Consider the following 16,904-nt stretch of genomic DNA (forward strand, 5'->3'; position numbering starts at 1 on the left):
CAGAAAGAGAAAAACAAATATCGTATATTAACGCATGTATGTGGAACCTAGAAAAATGGTACAGATGAACCAGTTTGCAGGGCAGAAGTTGAGACACAGATGTAGAGAACAAACGTATGGACACCAAGGGGGGAAAGCCGCGGGGGTGGGGTGGGGATGGTGGTGTGATGAATTGGGTGATTGGGATTGACATGTATACACTGATGTGTATAAAATTGATGACTAATAAGAACCTGCTGCATAAAAAAATAAATAAAATTAAACTTAAAAAAAAAAAAGACAATCTAGCACAGCAAAGGAAACCATAAACAAAATGAAAAGACAACCCACAGAATGGGAGAAAATATTTGCAAATGAATTGACTGACAAGGGATTAATCTCCAAAATATAAAAACGGCTCATGCAGCTCAATATCAAAAAAGCAAACACCCAATCAAAAAATGGGCAGAAGATCTAAAAAGACATTTCTCCAAAGAAAACATACAGATGGCCAAGAGGCACATGAAAAGATGCTCAACATCACTAATTATTAGAGAAATGCAAATCAAAACTACAATGAGGTATCACCTCACACCAGTCAGAATGGCCATCATCAAAAAATCTGCAAACAGGGCTTCCCTGGTGGCGCAATGGTTAAGAGTCCGCCTGCCAGTGCAGGCGACACGGGTTCGAGCCCTGGTCCGGGAGGATCCCACATGCCGTGGAGCAATCGGGCCCGTGCACCACAACTACTGAGCCTGCGCTCTGGAGCCTGTGAGCCACAACTATTTAGCCAACATGTCACAACTACTGAGGCCCGTGCGCCTAGAGCCCGTGCTCCGCAACAAGAGAAGCCACTGCAGTGAGAAGCCCGCACACCGTAGCGAAGAGTAGCTCCTGCTCTCCGCAACTAGAGAAAGTCCGTGCGCAGCAACGAAGACCCAACACAGCCAAAAATAAATAAATAAATAAATACATCTATTAAAAAAAAAATCTGCAAACAATAAATGCTGGAGAGGGTGTGGAGAAAAGGGAACCTTCCTATACTGTTGGTGGGAATGTAAATTGGTACAACCATTATGGAGAACAGTATGGAGGTTCCTTAAAAAACTAAAAATAGAGCTGCCGTATGATCCAGCAATCCCACTCCTGGGCATATATCCAGAGAAAACCATAATGCGAAAAGATACATACACCCCAATGTTCATTGCAGTACTATTTACAATAGCCAGGACATGGAAGCAACCTAAATGTCCATTGGCAGAGAAATGGATAAAAATGTGGTACACATATATACAATGGAATATTACTCCGCCATAAAAAAGAACAAAATAACGCCATTTGCAGCAACATGAATGGACCTAGAGATTGTCATATGAGTGAAGTAAGTCAGACAGAAAAAGACAAATATCATATGATATCGCTTATATGTGGAATCTAAAAAAATGGTACAAATGAACTTACTTACAAAATAGAAATAGAGTCACAGGTGCAAAAAACAAACATGGAGGGAAGGGGTAGGGATAAACTGGGAGATTGGGATTGACATATACACACTATTATATATAAAATAGATACCTAAGCAGGACCTACTGTATAATACAGGGAACTCTACTCAATTCTCTGTAATGACCTATATGGGAAAAAAATCTAAAAAAGAGCGGATATATGTGTATGTACAACTGATTCACTTTGCTGTACAGCAGAAACTAACACAACATTGTAAATCAACTATACTCCAATAAAAATTAAAAGAAAAAAAGACAATCTACAAAGAAGACATACAGATAGCTAACAGGCACATGAAAAGATGCTCAACATCACTAATTATTAGAGAAATGCAAATCAAAGCGACAATGAGATAACACCTCACACCTGTCAGAATGGCTATCATCAAAAAGTCTACAAATAACAAATGTTGGTGAGGACGTGGAGAAAAGGGAACCCTTGTGCACTGTTGGTGGGAATGTAAATTGGTCAGTCGTCATGGAAAACAGTGTGGAGGTTCCTCAAAAAACTAAAAAAACCCACCATATGATTCAGCAATTCCACTCCTGGGTATATGTCCAGAAAAAAACAAAAACACTAATTGGAAAAGATACATGCATCCCAATGTTCATAGCAATAGCCAACCCAAGCATCCATCAGCAGACAAATGAGTATATATCAATATATACCACAATGGGATATTACTCAGCCAGAAAAAAAGAATGAAATTCTGCCATTTGCAGCAACATGGATGGACCTAGAGAATATTATGCTTAGCGAAATAAGTCAGACAGAGAAAGACAAATACTGTATGATATCACTTCTATGTGCAATCTAAAAAATAAAACAAATGAATGTATATAGCAAAACAGAAACAAACTCACAGATATAGAAAACAAACCAGTGGTTACCAGTGGGGAGAGGGAAGTGGGGAGGGGCAAGATAGGGGCATGGGATTAAGAAAAACAAACTACTAAGTTTAAAGTAGATAAGCAACAAAGATATATTGCAGAGTACCGGGAATTATAGCAATTATCTTGTAATAACTTTGTTTTAAATTTTTTATTGGAGTATAGTTGATTTATAATGTTATGTTAGTTTCTGCTGTACAGCAAAGTGAACAAGTTATACATATACATATATCCACTCTTTTTTTAGATTCTTTTCCCATTTGGTCATTACAAGGTATTGAGTAGAGTTCCCTGTGCTATACAGTAGGTCCTGCTTAGGTATCTATTTTATATATAGTAGTGTGTATATGTCAATACCAATCTCCCAATTTATCCCTCCCCCCCTTATCCCCTGGCTACCATATACCTTGTAATAGCTTTTAATGGAGTATAATCTATAAAAATACTGAATCACCATGCTACACATCTGAAACTAATATAATATTGTAAATCAGCTATATTTCAATTTTTTTAAAAAAATGAAAAAAGATAATCTAATAGAAAAACGGGCACAGACTTAAACAAGTATTGCACAAATGAAATGGCCAATAACATTTGAAAAGACATTCAACTGTATTAGTAATCAGAGAAATGCAAATTAAACCCACAACAAATTACCATTATTGGCAAAAATTTTAAATCTTGACATTATCAATTGTTGATAAAGACACAGAGGAATGGGAACGCTCATATGTGGCTTGTGGGAATATAAATGGATACAAGTCCTTTAGGAAAGAGTTTGGCAAACATGTTCAAAAATCTACAAAAAGCAAACATGTACATGTTCTAAGTCACAGTAACTGTACTCCTATGTATCTACCCTAGAAAAACTCTTGAACTTATGCAACAGGAGATGTATACAGTCCCAAACTGGAAACAACCCAAACATCCCTTAACAGAAGAATGGGTGAATACATAGAAGCATACATTGGACTATTATGCTGTGATGAAAAAGGATGAACTATATCTGCATGTGGATGAGCCTTAGGAACATAATTGAGCAAAATAAAAGTGTAACAAAAGTATACCATGTTATCCCGCTTATATAAAGTTCATAAGAAGGAAAAATTAAACTATAACATTTAGGGATACAAACATAAGTGGTAAAACCTTTTGAGAAAAACAAGAAAATCATTATCATGAAAGACAAGGTAGTGGTTACCTTTATGGGTAGGGAAGGTGTTCCAATGGGGGGGACACATAATGGGAGAAGGTGAGCTTCAGACACTGTTATTATTCCATTACTTAATCTGGTCACAATTATTCAACAATTATTCAAATTGTACTCTCAACAATTATTCAAGCTGTACATGTTTTATATACTCTTCTGGTTTTATATGACATTTTAAAAGTGTGTTTTTTAAGAGTGGCTGCTATGGGGGCTTGAAGGCTCAGGGGCTTAGTCTCTGATCCCTCATACTGGTACCTGTACTTTATCTTCTGGATTTTCAAGGATAGATTTTTCAGAACCAGGTTCTTGGTGATCTCCTTCCCCAGCTCCCAGCCTTTCCACTGAAGCTCCTCAGCCACCTCAATGCCCCAGATGACCCTCTTCTTCACTTTGTCCTGCTTCTTTGGGAAGCACTTCTGAGTATCCATGGAACTGTCAGGCTGTCTGGTCGGCAGGGAGAAAGGGGAGAAGCAAGCGGGATAGGATTCAAAGACCCAGAGAATGGGCAAAGATCTCCCCACCTCCAGAAAGTAATGAATCACACCACTCTTCACCCCTGGGGGATGGTCTGGAGAGAAAAGGTGAGGGGTGGGTAGGCGAGTCAGATATTACCTCTTCTGAGGTCACTGGAATGGTTTTCCAACTAGGTTCCCAGAGACCCTGCCCCTGAAGCCTTCCCTGGCCACCGCATCGGCCATTCCACCTGGCACACTCAGCAGCCTTAGCTTGCCTGTTGTGCTCCTCAGTGTGCCCTCAGATCCGGGTCTGTTCAGATGCTGCCTCCTCCTCCTCTTCCTGCCATCCTACCCCTTCTCTACAGAAGCCTCTCCCAGTTGGAGTGGTCTATCCCCGGCACTTTTCCAGAGCACAGGGATACACCACCATTCCCTCTTCCATCCCTCACCTAGCTGGTAGAGCAGAAGAAAGAGCCAATTTGCCTGCGACCAACCCGCACCCCGTGCCTTGACTTCGAGACCACTCCAAGCACTTCTCCTAATGATGCTAGAGGTTCGCTATGCCAACGCTTCTTGTCTGTAATGGAAAATCCTTTCATGGGTGAATCCCTAGCCCCTATCTATCTGAGGAGGGAGAGGGATGGAAAAATCCCTGGAGTGGCAAGATGGCAGGAGGATGAAACGGGTGCCTCTTCCTACCAGTCATTGCTCTGAATGTAAATTCACTGCCATTTAACTTTATCTTTGACCAAGTATTGTTTTTATGTCATTACATAACATAAGGATATATTTATCTATTCGACAGATATTTGTTGACTACCTATGATGCACTGGACACTGTACTAGGTGCCAGGACTATAATAGTGAACAGGACTGGCAAATCCCTTCTTTCTTGGAGCTATATCTCAGTTTCAATATTTATAGAGAGTGTCGGATGGCCTGATCTGCCCGTGGAGGAAAGGTGACTTGGGTGAACAAGGATCAATTATTATAAATATCAATTGGTGCATCAGTTAGGGTCCAACCAGGAAAACAGAAGCCACTCTGGGTGTTTAAAATAAGGAATTTAATGCACAACCAGGGGATAGTGAAGTAACCCCAAAGTTAACAACATCAAGAAGCTGCCACCACACATAGGTTAGGGGAAGTGGTGGGGTTCTCAGAGCCCAGAGGCCCGTCTGGTGGGGACTGGGGTCACAGGGAGATGCAGTTGCTGATGGAGACACTGTCAAAAGCAGAGAGGGAAGAAGAGAAATAGCCTGGCTTCTCCCTTCTTCCCAGCTTCCAATCTCCTGCCAGCTCAGAGCAGAGTGGGGAAGGGCAGTGAGTGAATCTGTGAGCAAACTGGGCCAGAATGGCACAGATGGAGGGGTGAGATGACCCCTGGTCCACAGAGAGGCAAATGCAACCACCATCACATCTAAGGAGACACGAGAATTCACAAACGACACAGACACATGCTGCACAAATGCAGTCAGACCCCATAGTTACATCCCTAGACAAGCACCCCCTACCCTGGTCCTGCGCTATCACAGAGAGAGACCCCTGAAAGCTGCGAGAAGTAAACAACATCCATCCACTGGACAAACACAAAGCCCTAGGGGTCAAGACCAGAAGAGCTTTTTGAAGGAAGAGAGAACTACTGGCTACTCTATCAGCCCCCAGCTCGCATCTCCCCAGCCTTCTCCCCCCTCCACCATCACGCTCACAGCTGCTACCACTCCAGTTTGCATAGGGCTCAGTGTATGTAGGGTCTAGTACTGGAGTTTAGACAGGAGAGTGGGGTCATCTCAGATTCCTACCCCCGCTGCCCTGCTGCCCATCTACCCCGCTTGGCCCTGCTCCGCCCACTCCACCCGCCCCGCACGTGTCCTCACACAGGCACTAGCATTGCTGCTGCTGTAGGCACTCATGGCCACACTGCCGCCAGTGATGGTGGGAAAGGCCATTGTGCTGGCACTCAGGCATGATCCGGAGTTCATGGTGTAGTCCCCGCTGTCCCTAGTCCTCATGAGGAGGCTTAGGGCTGCCCTGATGAGCATCCGGTGCCTGGAACACAAGTCCAAGGGAAGCTCTCTGGCTAAGACAGGAGTTCCTGCCAGCTGGGAGCTGGGAAGAGACCAGAGGGGAGGCAGGAGGGGCATGAAAAAGAGAGGTCAATGAAGAAGACTCACCACGGCCATCATTTTCATGGAGGAGTGTCTGCTTCCTAGCTCTGGCAACAGGTGTGAAGTAGCACCGTGAGGAACAAGCCTGAATGCAAGATCCAGGGCTTTGCCTGGGAGCCTAGAGACTCACCATTCAGGAAAGGCCATTTGGAAAAGGGAACTGGGAATGAGGCCCAGGCAGCCCTGCTCTCCATGGCCACACTTGACATTTCTCAGCAAGCCCCCAGTGAGTGTTACTGAAGCATATGCATTACCTTTACTTGGCTTTTACTCTCTACTTGTTTCCTCTGAATGTGGCTTGCCTCCTGTGGGAAAAGGAATAAGAGTCAAAGAAGAAGCAAATGAGACTGGAGGATTCTTGGGCTTCTGGGTTTCCTCTATCAGTACACAACATGTAGTCCAGGTTTAAAGGAAGCATTCACTAAAATAATGACTCAGTCCAAAGATAAATGAATCAACCTCTAAAACAGAGGGATCCACTGATAGACTGCGGCTGGAAGTTATATGCAAATACATGCAAACATTATAGACAAATTATATGCAAAATGTCATGAGTTTGGGCATGTGCCCTTTTCCAGGGAGAGTGTCCACAGCTTTCACCAAATGCTCAAAAGGGTGCTTGGCCCTGCTCTAGGGGACACAGAAGTGTCCCAAACTGGCTCTGGCTCCCTCTCAAATCCCCCTTCCTTTAGCAGGCTTCCTTCAGCACATACACCCAGGTATGGCTACTATATTGGACAGCATCAATGCAATCCTTTTTTGAACATGTATACATTTTTAAGACTACTCAGTATCCTAGCCCACCTCTTTGAATAGCAATCTCAAAAATAATAACAACTTCTAGGAACATTTACTAAGAACTTATCATGTGCCAAGCAGTGTTGTAAGTCCTTCACATGTATTTTAATTCTTACAACAATTTATGATTAGATGGAATTGTCTTTTATTTGGCCTAAAATTCTCTCTTTTCAAGTCCGGGGTTCAGCCCCCTTTTACAACATATTATGCTTTAGTAAACAATTTCATGGTCGCCCTTTAGAAAGTTCCACGTTTCCATCAGACACTCTCCCGTCCCCTCCCCACCACCCATTCAGAACAAAAGATTCTGTTGATGCACTTTTTCCTAATTGGCAATATGTCCAAACCCTCTGGAGGGGACTATCTTACATTCACTCATTCATTCATTCACAAGGCATTTACTGAGTGCCTGCTATGTACCAGTGCTAGGCATGGGACAGGACAGGCAAGGCTCCTACCTTCAGTTGTGAAGTGAACGTTCAGATGGAATCAAAGAAATGCAAGCTGGGGAGATAGGGAGGAAGGTCCCATTACTTCTCTGCTATTGGATGGCTTTGTAGTACTTCCCCGGCTCATTAATGCCTGTTACCTTAGGGGATTCTACAGACAGCCCCTGCCTCAAGGCTCTGAAAGAATTTCCAATCAACACTTGTAGGAAAAATGAGAGACAATGGGATAGAAAGCTGGTCCAGACCAGGTCTTAGGGCTTAGAATTGAGCACTGGTCCTGGAGCAAGAAAAGCTGGGTTCCAGCATCTGCTCAGATTCGTTTCAGATGGGCAAGTTTCTCCATCTCCTCAAGCCTCAGCCTCCTTACCTGTAAAATGAGGGTTATCGTATTTCACAAAATTGATGTGAAGCTTGAAAGAAATAGGGATTTGAAAAAGCCCTAGACAAGCCTGTTACTATAATGAACAATTAAAACTTCCACACTAGCACGTGCTACTCTTCCAAAAGATTCACACATCTGCAATCATTGTGAGGACACTGGGCAAGGGAGGTGTTGTTTTAAATCTCTTTTTCTAATCTTGAGGATCTTAAAAAAAATATCATCAGCTTCCTTTATTTGCCTAATTTCCAACCTAAAAATTCCTAAGATGACCAGTGTAAAAAGTGGCGGGTCGCCGAGTAGAGGGAGGAAGAAAGAGGTAAAAAGAAGGAATAAAATATACTTAGAGCTGTTCCACCATCGTCTGAGATCCCCAGGCTGATCTCGCCCAAGTCTCAGTCCCTCCGGGCTCTCTGAAGGACATTGAGGGGACCCCTGGTCACGACTTCCCAAAGGAGACAGTCTCCCAAGACAGATACCTTCCCTGGCCACTCGCGCAGCTCCCCCTGGTCGCTTGGACCAACGCTCAGAACTCACACCGCCGCCATGTTGTCGTCTCTATAGATACAGGACGCGCAGGACACGGCGTCTCCTGGTATCCCAGGGCAACGACGGCAACCCGAAGGAGTCAAGGATCAGAGAAGGCGAAAGCTCCGCCCAGCTTTAACGCTCACCACCATTTTTTATTCTCCGACTTACCCTGCTAGCAGTAACTGTCTTCTACCAGTCACAACATAGTTGTCGTGACGTCCCCACAATCCTAGCTTTAGTTGAAGACCAAATTCAGAGGAGGCTACTACAAGGACTTGTCACACCAGTGGGAGTTGTTTCTGTTCTTTTCCGATACCCCTCGGTGACATAGGGTCAGAATCTCAACTGGAACTTTATTCTGTGATTGCAATTGTTAACTTAAAAGCAGCCGGTAGTTATTTCTTATTTGCATATTACTTTGCAAATTAATTCCTTTTGCAGGTGGAAGAGAATGTGTTCCAGGCATTTTCTCCTAGCATTTCCTCCTGCCCAGCACAAAGCTAACTCTTTTGAAGGGATCTGAAGGTGAATGTATGAAGAAGGCATTATTACACATAATATGGATTTTTGGAAGCCCATTGGTTCATTTGTTTGTATGTCCTTTGGGAGGAAGAGTCTCATTTGGTGAAGACTCCTTAGGTGGGTGAAGCTGAAAATCTCAGAGTTCATTCATGGGCAATTAAAGATGTTTCACTACCCAGGACAGTGATGGAGGTGGGTGTTGGAGGAGAGAACTTAGAGACTCTAGCGGTAAACCCAGAAAACAAACTCTCATTTTGGGAAAGTTGGAGTATATCTGAAAGGTGAAAGATAGACTCAGATGACAGTGTTGCCTGAGTTGGCCTGGGAGATCACATGGCCAGAGGCTGGCTGGATTGGAGGGAAGGGTCAGACCCGGGGGCCCATTAAGTTATGCCAGCACAGTTAGGTCTGGAGTTTTCTTGGGATCAAGGAATGTGGAACTCAGTAAGCTTTTCACTGGTTTTAACGTTATTCTCAGAATAGGAAACCTGTACTTTGGACATTACCACTTTTATGTTGTTTGTGGTTTCTATAATGATTTCTTTTTTGTTTTCCTCTAAGCTCTTTTTGAAATGTTCAGCCTGACTCAGCTGGACCTTAGGAACAGGGAAAGGGACCTGTTTGTCCATTCTTAGGCCAAATAGGGTGTAGTGACTCTGGGGGCAAGGCTTGGTGGTGGCCTGAGGAATCCCAGCGAGAAAACCCTAAGGGGGTTAGGGTTAGAAAAGCTTATTCTAGGGACTTCCCTGGTGGTCCAGTAGTTAAGACTCCATGCTCCTAATGCAGGGGGCCCAGGTTCGATCCCCGGTCAAGGAACTAGATCCCACATGCTGTAACTAAGAGCCTGCATGCCGCAACTAAAGATTCTGCACGCCACAACGAAGATCCTGAGTGGCACAAATAAGACCTGGTGCAGACAAATAAATAAATAAAGATTTTAAAGAAAAAAAGCTTATTCTAGGAGCCACACATCCTTGTGCCTCTTCACTGAAGGAGTGTCCCTCCAGAGCTGGCCTGCTCAAACCTTGGTGGATTCTGGGGTTGGGACGGTGAGAAGGGATTTGTAGTTGGTCCTCTGTGGGCTCTACTTCTGCAAGTTTCTAGCTGCCTCCTGGGAGTTCTGCTGGTGAGTGACCTTGACTCGCATGGTGGACTCCCAGGGAGAGGCCCAAGCTGGACTTTGCCGCAGGAAGCAAACAGCATGGAAAGGGGTGTGGCAAGGGGTTGAACCTGAGGAGGGGAGAGGAAGTTGGGTTTGCCACAGAAGTCCTTCATTTCAGGATCCCAGACGTATGGGAAATAATGGGTGCTGGGTCCTGGTGACCGTCTCCTCCATGGACCCAAGAAAGACAACAGGGTGGTGCTATTTTGTTCAAGGCTATGAACAAGTGTGGGTGATGATTCAGTATACTGATGAAGACCAGGATGTGCAAGAAAGGGAGGAAAGAGGACGAGTAGGAGGACTCTGATCCTCCTGGCTGGAAGCAGAGGAGTGGGGGTAATAAAGATAAAGCACACTCCGTGATCTGGGCTTCAGCACACACAAAAATATCTTTTCTAAGCCTTTTTCCCATAGCCATTCCCCCCCCCCGCCATTAAATAGAGAAGACTCTGGGCTGGGAAATCAGGCAGACCTGAGATTGATCCTGACTGCCACTTACTGGCTGTGTGACCTTGGGCAAGTCTCATGACCTCTCTGAGCCTCATCTTTTACCTGGGGATAATTATCAGAAGGCCTATGTAGGGACTGAGTGATCAGTTATGTAAGGTATTTGACACATGGTAGACAATCAACAAAGTTACACACACACACACACACACACACACACACACAGAGGAGGGTCACTCACTATATGGGAGGCCCTAGAATTTTGCCTCTCGGCTCTCTGTTCACCCTCACCCCCTACCACCTCCCAGGCTCTCTGCTGCACACTGGAGAAGTGGAAAGTTTTTCTCCTCTCTACAACCTCCTCTTTTGTTTCTCCAAGAAGGAGGCTGCCTTGCTGCTCCAGTGTGGAGAAAGAAAAAAAGAGATGCCAGGGTGATCTGCTGTCCAGTTGGCAAGTCACTCAGCTCCAGTACTTGCAAAGCCCTCTCCCACTTTCCTTCCCCTGCAACTCTGACTCAGTTTCCAGTGTTGCTTCTGAAATCAGGTCAGCATCGAAGATGTACTTAAGTTAGGGGAGGGAAATGAGGAGGTGGGTACTCCCACAGAAGCTCCTGACCTCCGAAATTAGTAGGGTAAATCTTCTAAGCCCAGCCTGATGAATGAAGAGAAGACTATAGCTAAGAGGGCCACTGGGGTGGTTCAAGGCTGGATCTAGGAGCAGGCATGGAGCACTCTCTGCATTAGACTGCCATGGTCCCCTGGGTTGCTTGGTGTGGAGAGGGTGTGTCAGGAGATTGATGGCACCTCCAGCCTGAAAGGGCTGCCAGGGCACAAATTTGGCAGGGGCTGGGGGAAGACTGCCATATGGCAAGGTAATTCAAAAGAAAGAGTTCCATTCTGCCTGAGACCCCTATAGGTTTTTCTAACTCTCTTGTGTCAGCCCAAAGCCCCTCTTCAAATTGCTTCCTCTACTCATTGCCCCCATCAAATGGTGAATAGGCACACAGACCAACAGTAGGGGGGGTGGACAGAAAATGACATGAGGCTCAATCCCAGAAGACCGAGTTCAAGTCCTGATTCTACCATTTAAGAGCTGAGCTGGGACTTCCCTGGTGGTCCAGTGGTTAAGACTCTGTGCTTCCACTGCAGGGGGCATGGGTTCTATCCCTGGTCAGGGAACTAAGATCCTGCATGCTGCGTGGTGCGGCCAAAAAAAAAAAAAAAAGGTTAAAAAAGAAAAAGAGCTGAGCAATTTGAGGCAAATCATTAAACATTCCAGAGCCTCACTTTCCCCACCTGTAAAATGGGGGCAAACAGGGGTAGCATTCAAAATACTTAAAAATTGGTAAGTTATGGGTACTGACCTATGAGAATGGACACCAGGGGGCCTTAGAGCCCAAGCTGGGTCCTGGGAGGCCACATTGTGCCAGGCCTTAACCTTTTAGTTGCTGGGTTGTGGGGAAGCCTGCAGGTGTGGAGAGAGGACTGGGAGAGCAGCCCCAGCAGTGGAGAACCCAGCCAGTGACTATTCACCAACTAGTACCAAAGTATTTCCAGATTTTAACAACCAGTGCAGCTACACTGGATAGTGGTGGCGTATTGGTTGAAAGTGAGACCTGAGGAAAAATCCTACCTCACCAGCTACTGTATACATGGTTATTTATTTTAAGCCAAAACTTGAAGTGTCTCTCCTTCTAATTCCTCCTGATTGGTAGAGGACCTGCCACCACGTCTAACTGCTCTGTCCCTCTAGTCTGTGCAGGCTTCTTCTCTGTGTTAGCTCTCCTAGCTGTCTTCCCCTACACCATCTCCTACAGACTCTCCAGCTCCATGCCCCTCTGACCAGCACCATGGACAGCTCCAGCTGACCAGCCCATCCTAGGCCATCCCCTTCCTCCTGCCTTCTCTCTCCTCTTACCCCACCCATGCCAGCACAGAAACCCTGAGGTATGAACTGAATGTAGGTCACCCCTGAGAAAACAGTACAGTGGAATTGTTCAGAACAAGCTCTGGAGTAAAGCAGACTGGATTTGAATCCCAACCCACCAGCTCTCAGCTGTTTGATCTTATTGCTCCATTTCTATAAGACCCAGCCTGCTCTTTTGTCAACAGTGAAAACTTTAACAGCTACCTCAAAGGTCGTAAGGTTTAAGTGGGATAAAAGGTTTAAAGAACTTAGCACAGTGCCTGGCTCATTATATGTTCCGAATAAATGAAGAACACCATTATTCTGTGACTTTCTATCCTATTTAATTCCTCAAACCCTTTTCCAATCCATCTCTGATGAGGCCCTCTCTCAGGTAAAGGTATTATAACATGACCACCAGCTTAGTGTAGCTGGCCTCCTTCGGTGTGAAAGTTGGCTTGGACTTCAAAGATGGTAATGAAGCCAACCTTTGGTCCATGAGATTCTCTCTTTATTAGATTTTTTTTTTTTTGCATTTAAAAAATTTTGAGTTAATTTTAGACATACACCAGAATAGTACAGGTGGTTCTCATAAACCCTTCATCCAGTTTCCCCTTAGGTTAACATCTTACATGACCATAGGACACTTATCAAAAAGAAGAAATTAATGTTGGTACAATGATACTATTAACAAAATTACAGAATTTATTTAGATTTCACAAGTTTGTCCACAAATGTCCTTTTCCTGTTTCAGTAGCCAATCCAGGATCCCCCCTGGGGCATTTCCTGAGACTTTCCTTGTTTTTCATGACCTTGATTCTTTTGAAGAGTACTGTCAATTGTTTTGTAGAATATTCCTCAATCTGGGTTTGTTTCTCGTGATTAGAGTAAAACGTGCATTATTGGGAAGCATAACACAGAGTTATAGGCCCTTCTCAGTGCATGATATCAGAGGGTACATCGTGTCAATATGTATTATTGGTGATGTTAACTTTGATCACTTGGCCAGAGTGGTGTCCGCCAGGATTCTCCACTGCAAACTTGCTCTTTCCCTCTCTTTATTAGATTTTGAACATGCCCATCTTTTACTTCTCTAGAATTAAGTGTTCAGAACCAAGAAACCTGTCCTCGCTGTAACCCATCCATCTGTACACTCCCAACCACTCCTGAGCCATACCCATTTCCTATGACCTGCCTGGTCACTTTCCTGTGAGTTTTCTGTTTTCCTTTATACACACACACACACACACACACACACACACACACACACACACACATACATTCCTTTCCTTTCTTTCTTTCTTTCTTTTTTTTTTTAACATCTTTATTGGAGTACAATTGCTTTACAATGGTGTGTTAGTTTCTGCTTTATAACAAAGTGAATCAGCTATACATATACATATATCCCCATATCTCCTCCCTCTTGTATCTCCCTCCCACCCTCCCTATCCCACCCCTCTAGGTGGTCACAAAGCACTGAGCTGATCTCCCTGTGTTATATGGCTACTTCCTACTAGCTAGCTATTTTACATTTGGTAGTATATGTAAGTCAGTGCTTGTCTCTCACTTCGTGCCAGCTTACGCTTCCCCCTCCCCGTGTCCTCAAGTCCATTCTGTATGTCTGCGTCTTTATTCCTGTCCTGCCCTTAGGTTCTTCATAATCTTTTTTTTTTTTTTTTTTTTTTTTAGATTCCATATATATGTGTTAGCATACGGTATTTGTTTTTCTCTTTCTGACTTACTTCACTCTGTATGACAGACTCTAGGTCCATCCACCTCACTACAAATAACTCAGTTTTGTTTCTTTTTATGGCTGAGTAATATTCCATTGTATATATGTGCCACGTCTTCTTTATCCATTCATCCGTCGATGGACACTTAGGCTGCTTCCATGTCCTGGCTATTGTAAATAGAGCTGCAGGGACATTATGGTACATGACTCTTTTTGAATTATGGTTTTCTCAGGGTATATGCCCAGTAGTGGGATTGCTGGGTCATATGGTAGTTCTATTTTTAGTTTTTTAAGGAACCTCCATACTGTTCTCCATAGTGGCTGTATCAATTTACATTCCCACCAACAGTGTAAGAGGGTTCCCTTTTCTCCACACCCTCTCCAACATTTATTGTTTGTAGGTATTTTGATGATGGCCATTCTGACTGGTGTGAGGTGATACCTCATTGTAGTTTTGATTTGCATTTCTCTAATGATTAGTGATGTTGAGCATTCTTTCATGTGTTTGTTGGCAATCTGTATATCTTCTTTGGAGAAATGTATATTTAGGTCTTCTGCCCGTTTTTGGATTGGGTTGTTTGTTTTTTGATATTGAGCTGTATGAGCTGCTCGTAAATTTTGGAGATTAATCCTTTGTCAGTTGCTTCATTGACAAATATTTTCTCCCATTCTGAGGGTTGTCTTTTCGTCTTGTTTACGGTTTCCTTTGCTGTGCAAAAGCTTTTAAGTTTCATTAGGTCCCATTTGTTTACTTTTGTTTCTATTTCCTTTTCTCTAGGAGGTGGGTCAAAAAGGATCTTGCCGTGATTTATGTCATAGAGTGTTCTGCCTATGTTTTCCTCTAAGAGTTTTATAGTGTCTGGCCTTACATTTAGGTCTTTAATCCATTTTGAGTTTATTTTTTGTGTATGGTGTTAAGGAGTGTTCTAATTTCATTCTTTTACATGTAGCTCTCCAGTTTTCCCAGCATCACTTATTGAAGAGGCTGTCTTTTCTCCATTGTATATTCTTGCCTCATTTATCAAAAATAAAGTGACCATAAGTGCATGGGTTTATCTCTGGGCTTTCTATCCTGTTCCATTGACCTATATTTCTGTTTTTGTGCCAGTACCATACTGTCTTGATTACTGTAGCTTTGTAATATAGTCTGAAGTCAGGGAGCCTGATTCCTCCAGATCCATTTTTCTTTCTCAAGATTGCTTTGGCTCTTCGGGGTCTTTTGTGTTTCCATACAAATTGTGAAATTTTTTGTTCTAGTTCTGTGAAAACTGCCATTGGTAGTTTGATAGGGATTGCATTCAATCTGTAGATTGCTTTGGGTAGTATAGTCATTTTCACAATGTTGATTCTTCCAATCCAAGAACATGGTATATCTCTCCATCTGTTTGTATCATCTTTAATTTCTTTCATCAGTGTCTTATAGTTTTCTGCATACAGGTCTTTTGTCTTCTTAGGTAGGTTTATTCCTAGGTATTTTATTCTTTTTGTTGCAATGGTAAATGGGAGTGTTTCCTTAATTTCTCTTTCAGATTTTTCATCATTAGTGTATAGGAATGCAAGAGATTTCTGTGCATTAATCTTGTATCCTGCTACTTTACCAAATTCATTGTTTAGCTCTAGTAGTTTTCTGGTAGAGTCTTTAGGATTCTCTATGTATAGTATCATGTCATCTGCAAACAGTGACAGTTTTACTTCTTCTTTTCTGATTTGGATTCCTTTTATTTCTTTTTCTTCTCTGATTGCTGTGGCTAAAACTTCCAAAACTATGTTGAATAATAGTGGTGAGAGTGGGCAACCTTGTCTTGTTCCTGATCTTAGTGGAAATGGTTTCAGTTTTTAACCACTGAGAACAATGTTGGCTGTGGGTTTGTCATATATGGCCTTTATTATGTTGAGGTAAGTTCCCTCTATGCCTACTTTCTGGAGGGTTTTTATCATAAATGGGTGTTGAATTTTGTCGAAAGCTTTTTCTGCATCTATTGAGATGATCATATGGTTTTTCTCCTTCAATTGGTTAATATGGTGTGTCACATTGATTGATTTGCGTATATTGAAGAATCCTTGCATTCCTGGGATATACCCCACTTGATCATGGTGTATGATCCTTTTAATGTGCTGTTGGATTCTGTTTGCTAGTATTTTGTTGAGGATTTTTGCACCTATGTTCATCGGTGATATTGGCCTATAGTTTTCTTTCTTTGTGACATCTTTGTCTGGTTTTGGTATCAGAGTGATGGTGGTCTCATAGAATGAGTCTGGGAGTGTTCCTCCCTCTGCTATATTTTGGAAGAGTTTGAGAAGGATAGGTGTTAACTCTTCTCTAAATATTTGATAGAATTCGCCTGTGAAGCCATCTGGTCCTGGGCTTTTGTGTGTTGGAAGATTTTTAATCACAGTCTCAATTTCAGTGCTTGTGATTGGTCTGTTTATATTTTCTATTTCTTCCTGTTTCAGTCTTGGAAGGTTGTGCTTTTCTAAGAATTTGTCCATTTCTTCCAGGTTGTCCGTTTTATTGCCATATAGTTGCTTGCAGTAATCTCTCATGATCCTCTGTATTTCTGCAGTGTCAGTTGTTACTTCTCCTTTTTCATTTCTAATTCTATTGATTTGAGTCTTCTCCCTTTTTTTCTTGATGAGTCTGGCTAATGGTTTTTCAATTTTTTTAATCTTCTTAAAGAACCAGCTTTTAGTTTTATTGACCTTTGCTATTGTTTCCTTCATTTCTTTTTCATTTATTTGTGATCTGATCTTTATGATTTCTTTCCTT

The 16,904-nt window shown here is 43.0% G+C and overlaps 1 protein-coding gene across 1 annotated transcript in view; it reads right to left on the reverse strand.

Moving 5' to 3' along the window:
• CFAP65 (cilia and flagella associated protein 65) overlaps window positions 1-6,100 on the reverse strand; it is a 40,290-nt gene extending 34,190 nt beyond the window's left edge. The window contains exons 1-2 of the mRNA XM_061191159.1: window positions 5,927-6,100; window positions 3,844-4,028 (exon numbers count right to left, since the gene is read on the reverse strand). Coding sequence (XP_061047142.1) covers window positions 3,844-4,028; window positions 5,927-6,085 — 344 coding nt within the window. The 5' untranslated portion in view covers window positions 6,086-6,100. The remainder of the gene's footprint in view (window positions 1-3,843; window positions 4,029-5,926) is intronic.
• Window positions 6,101-16,904: the final 10,804 nt, after the last annotated feature.

Source organism: Eubalaena glacialis, chromosome 1 (assembly GCF_028564815.1).
Source record: "Eubalaena glacialis isolate mEubGla1 chromosome 1, mEubGla1.1.hap2.+ XY, whole genome shotgun sequence".
NCBI classification, from domain to species: Eukaryota; Metazoa; Chordata; class Mammalia; order Artiodactyla; family Balaenidae; genus Eubalaena; species Eubalaena glacialis.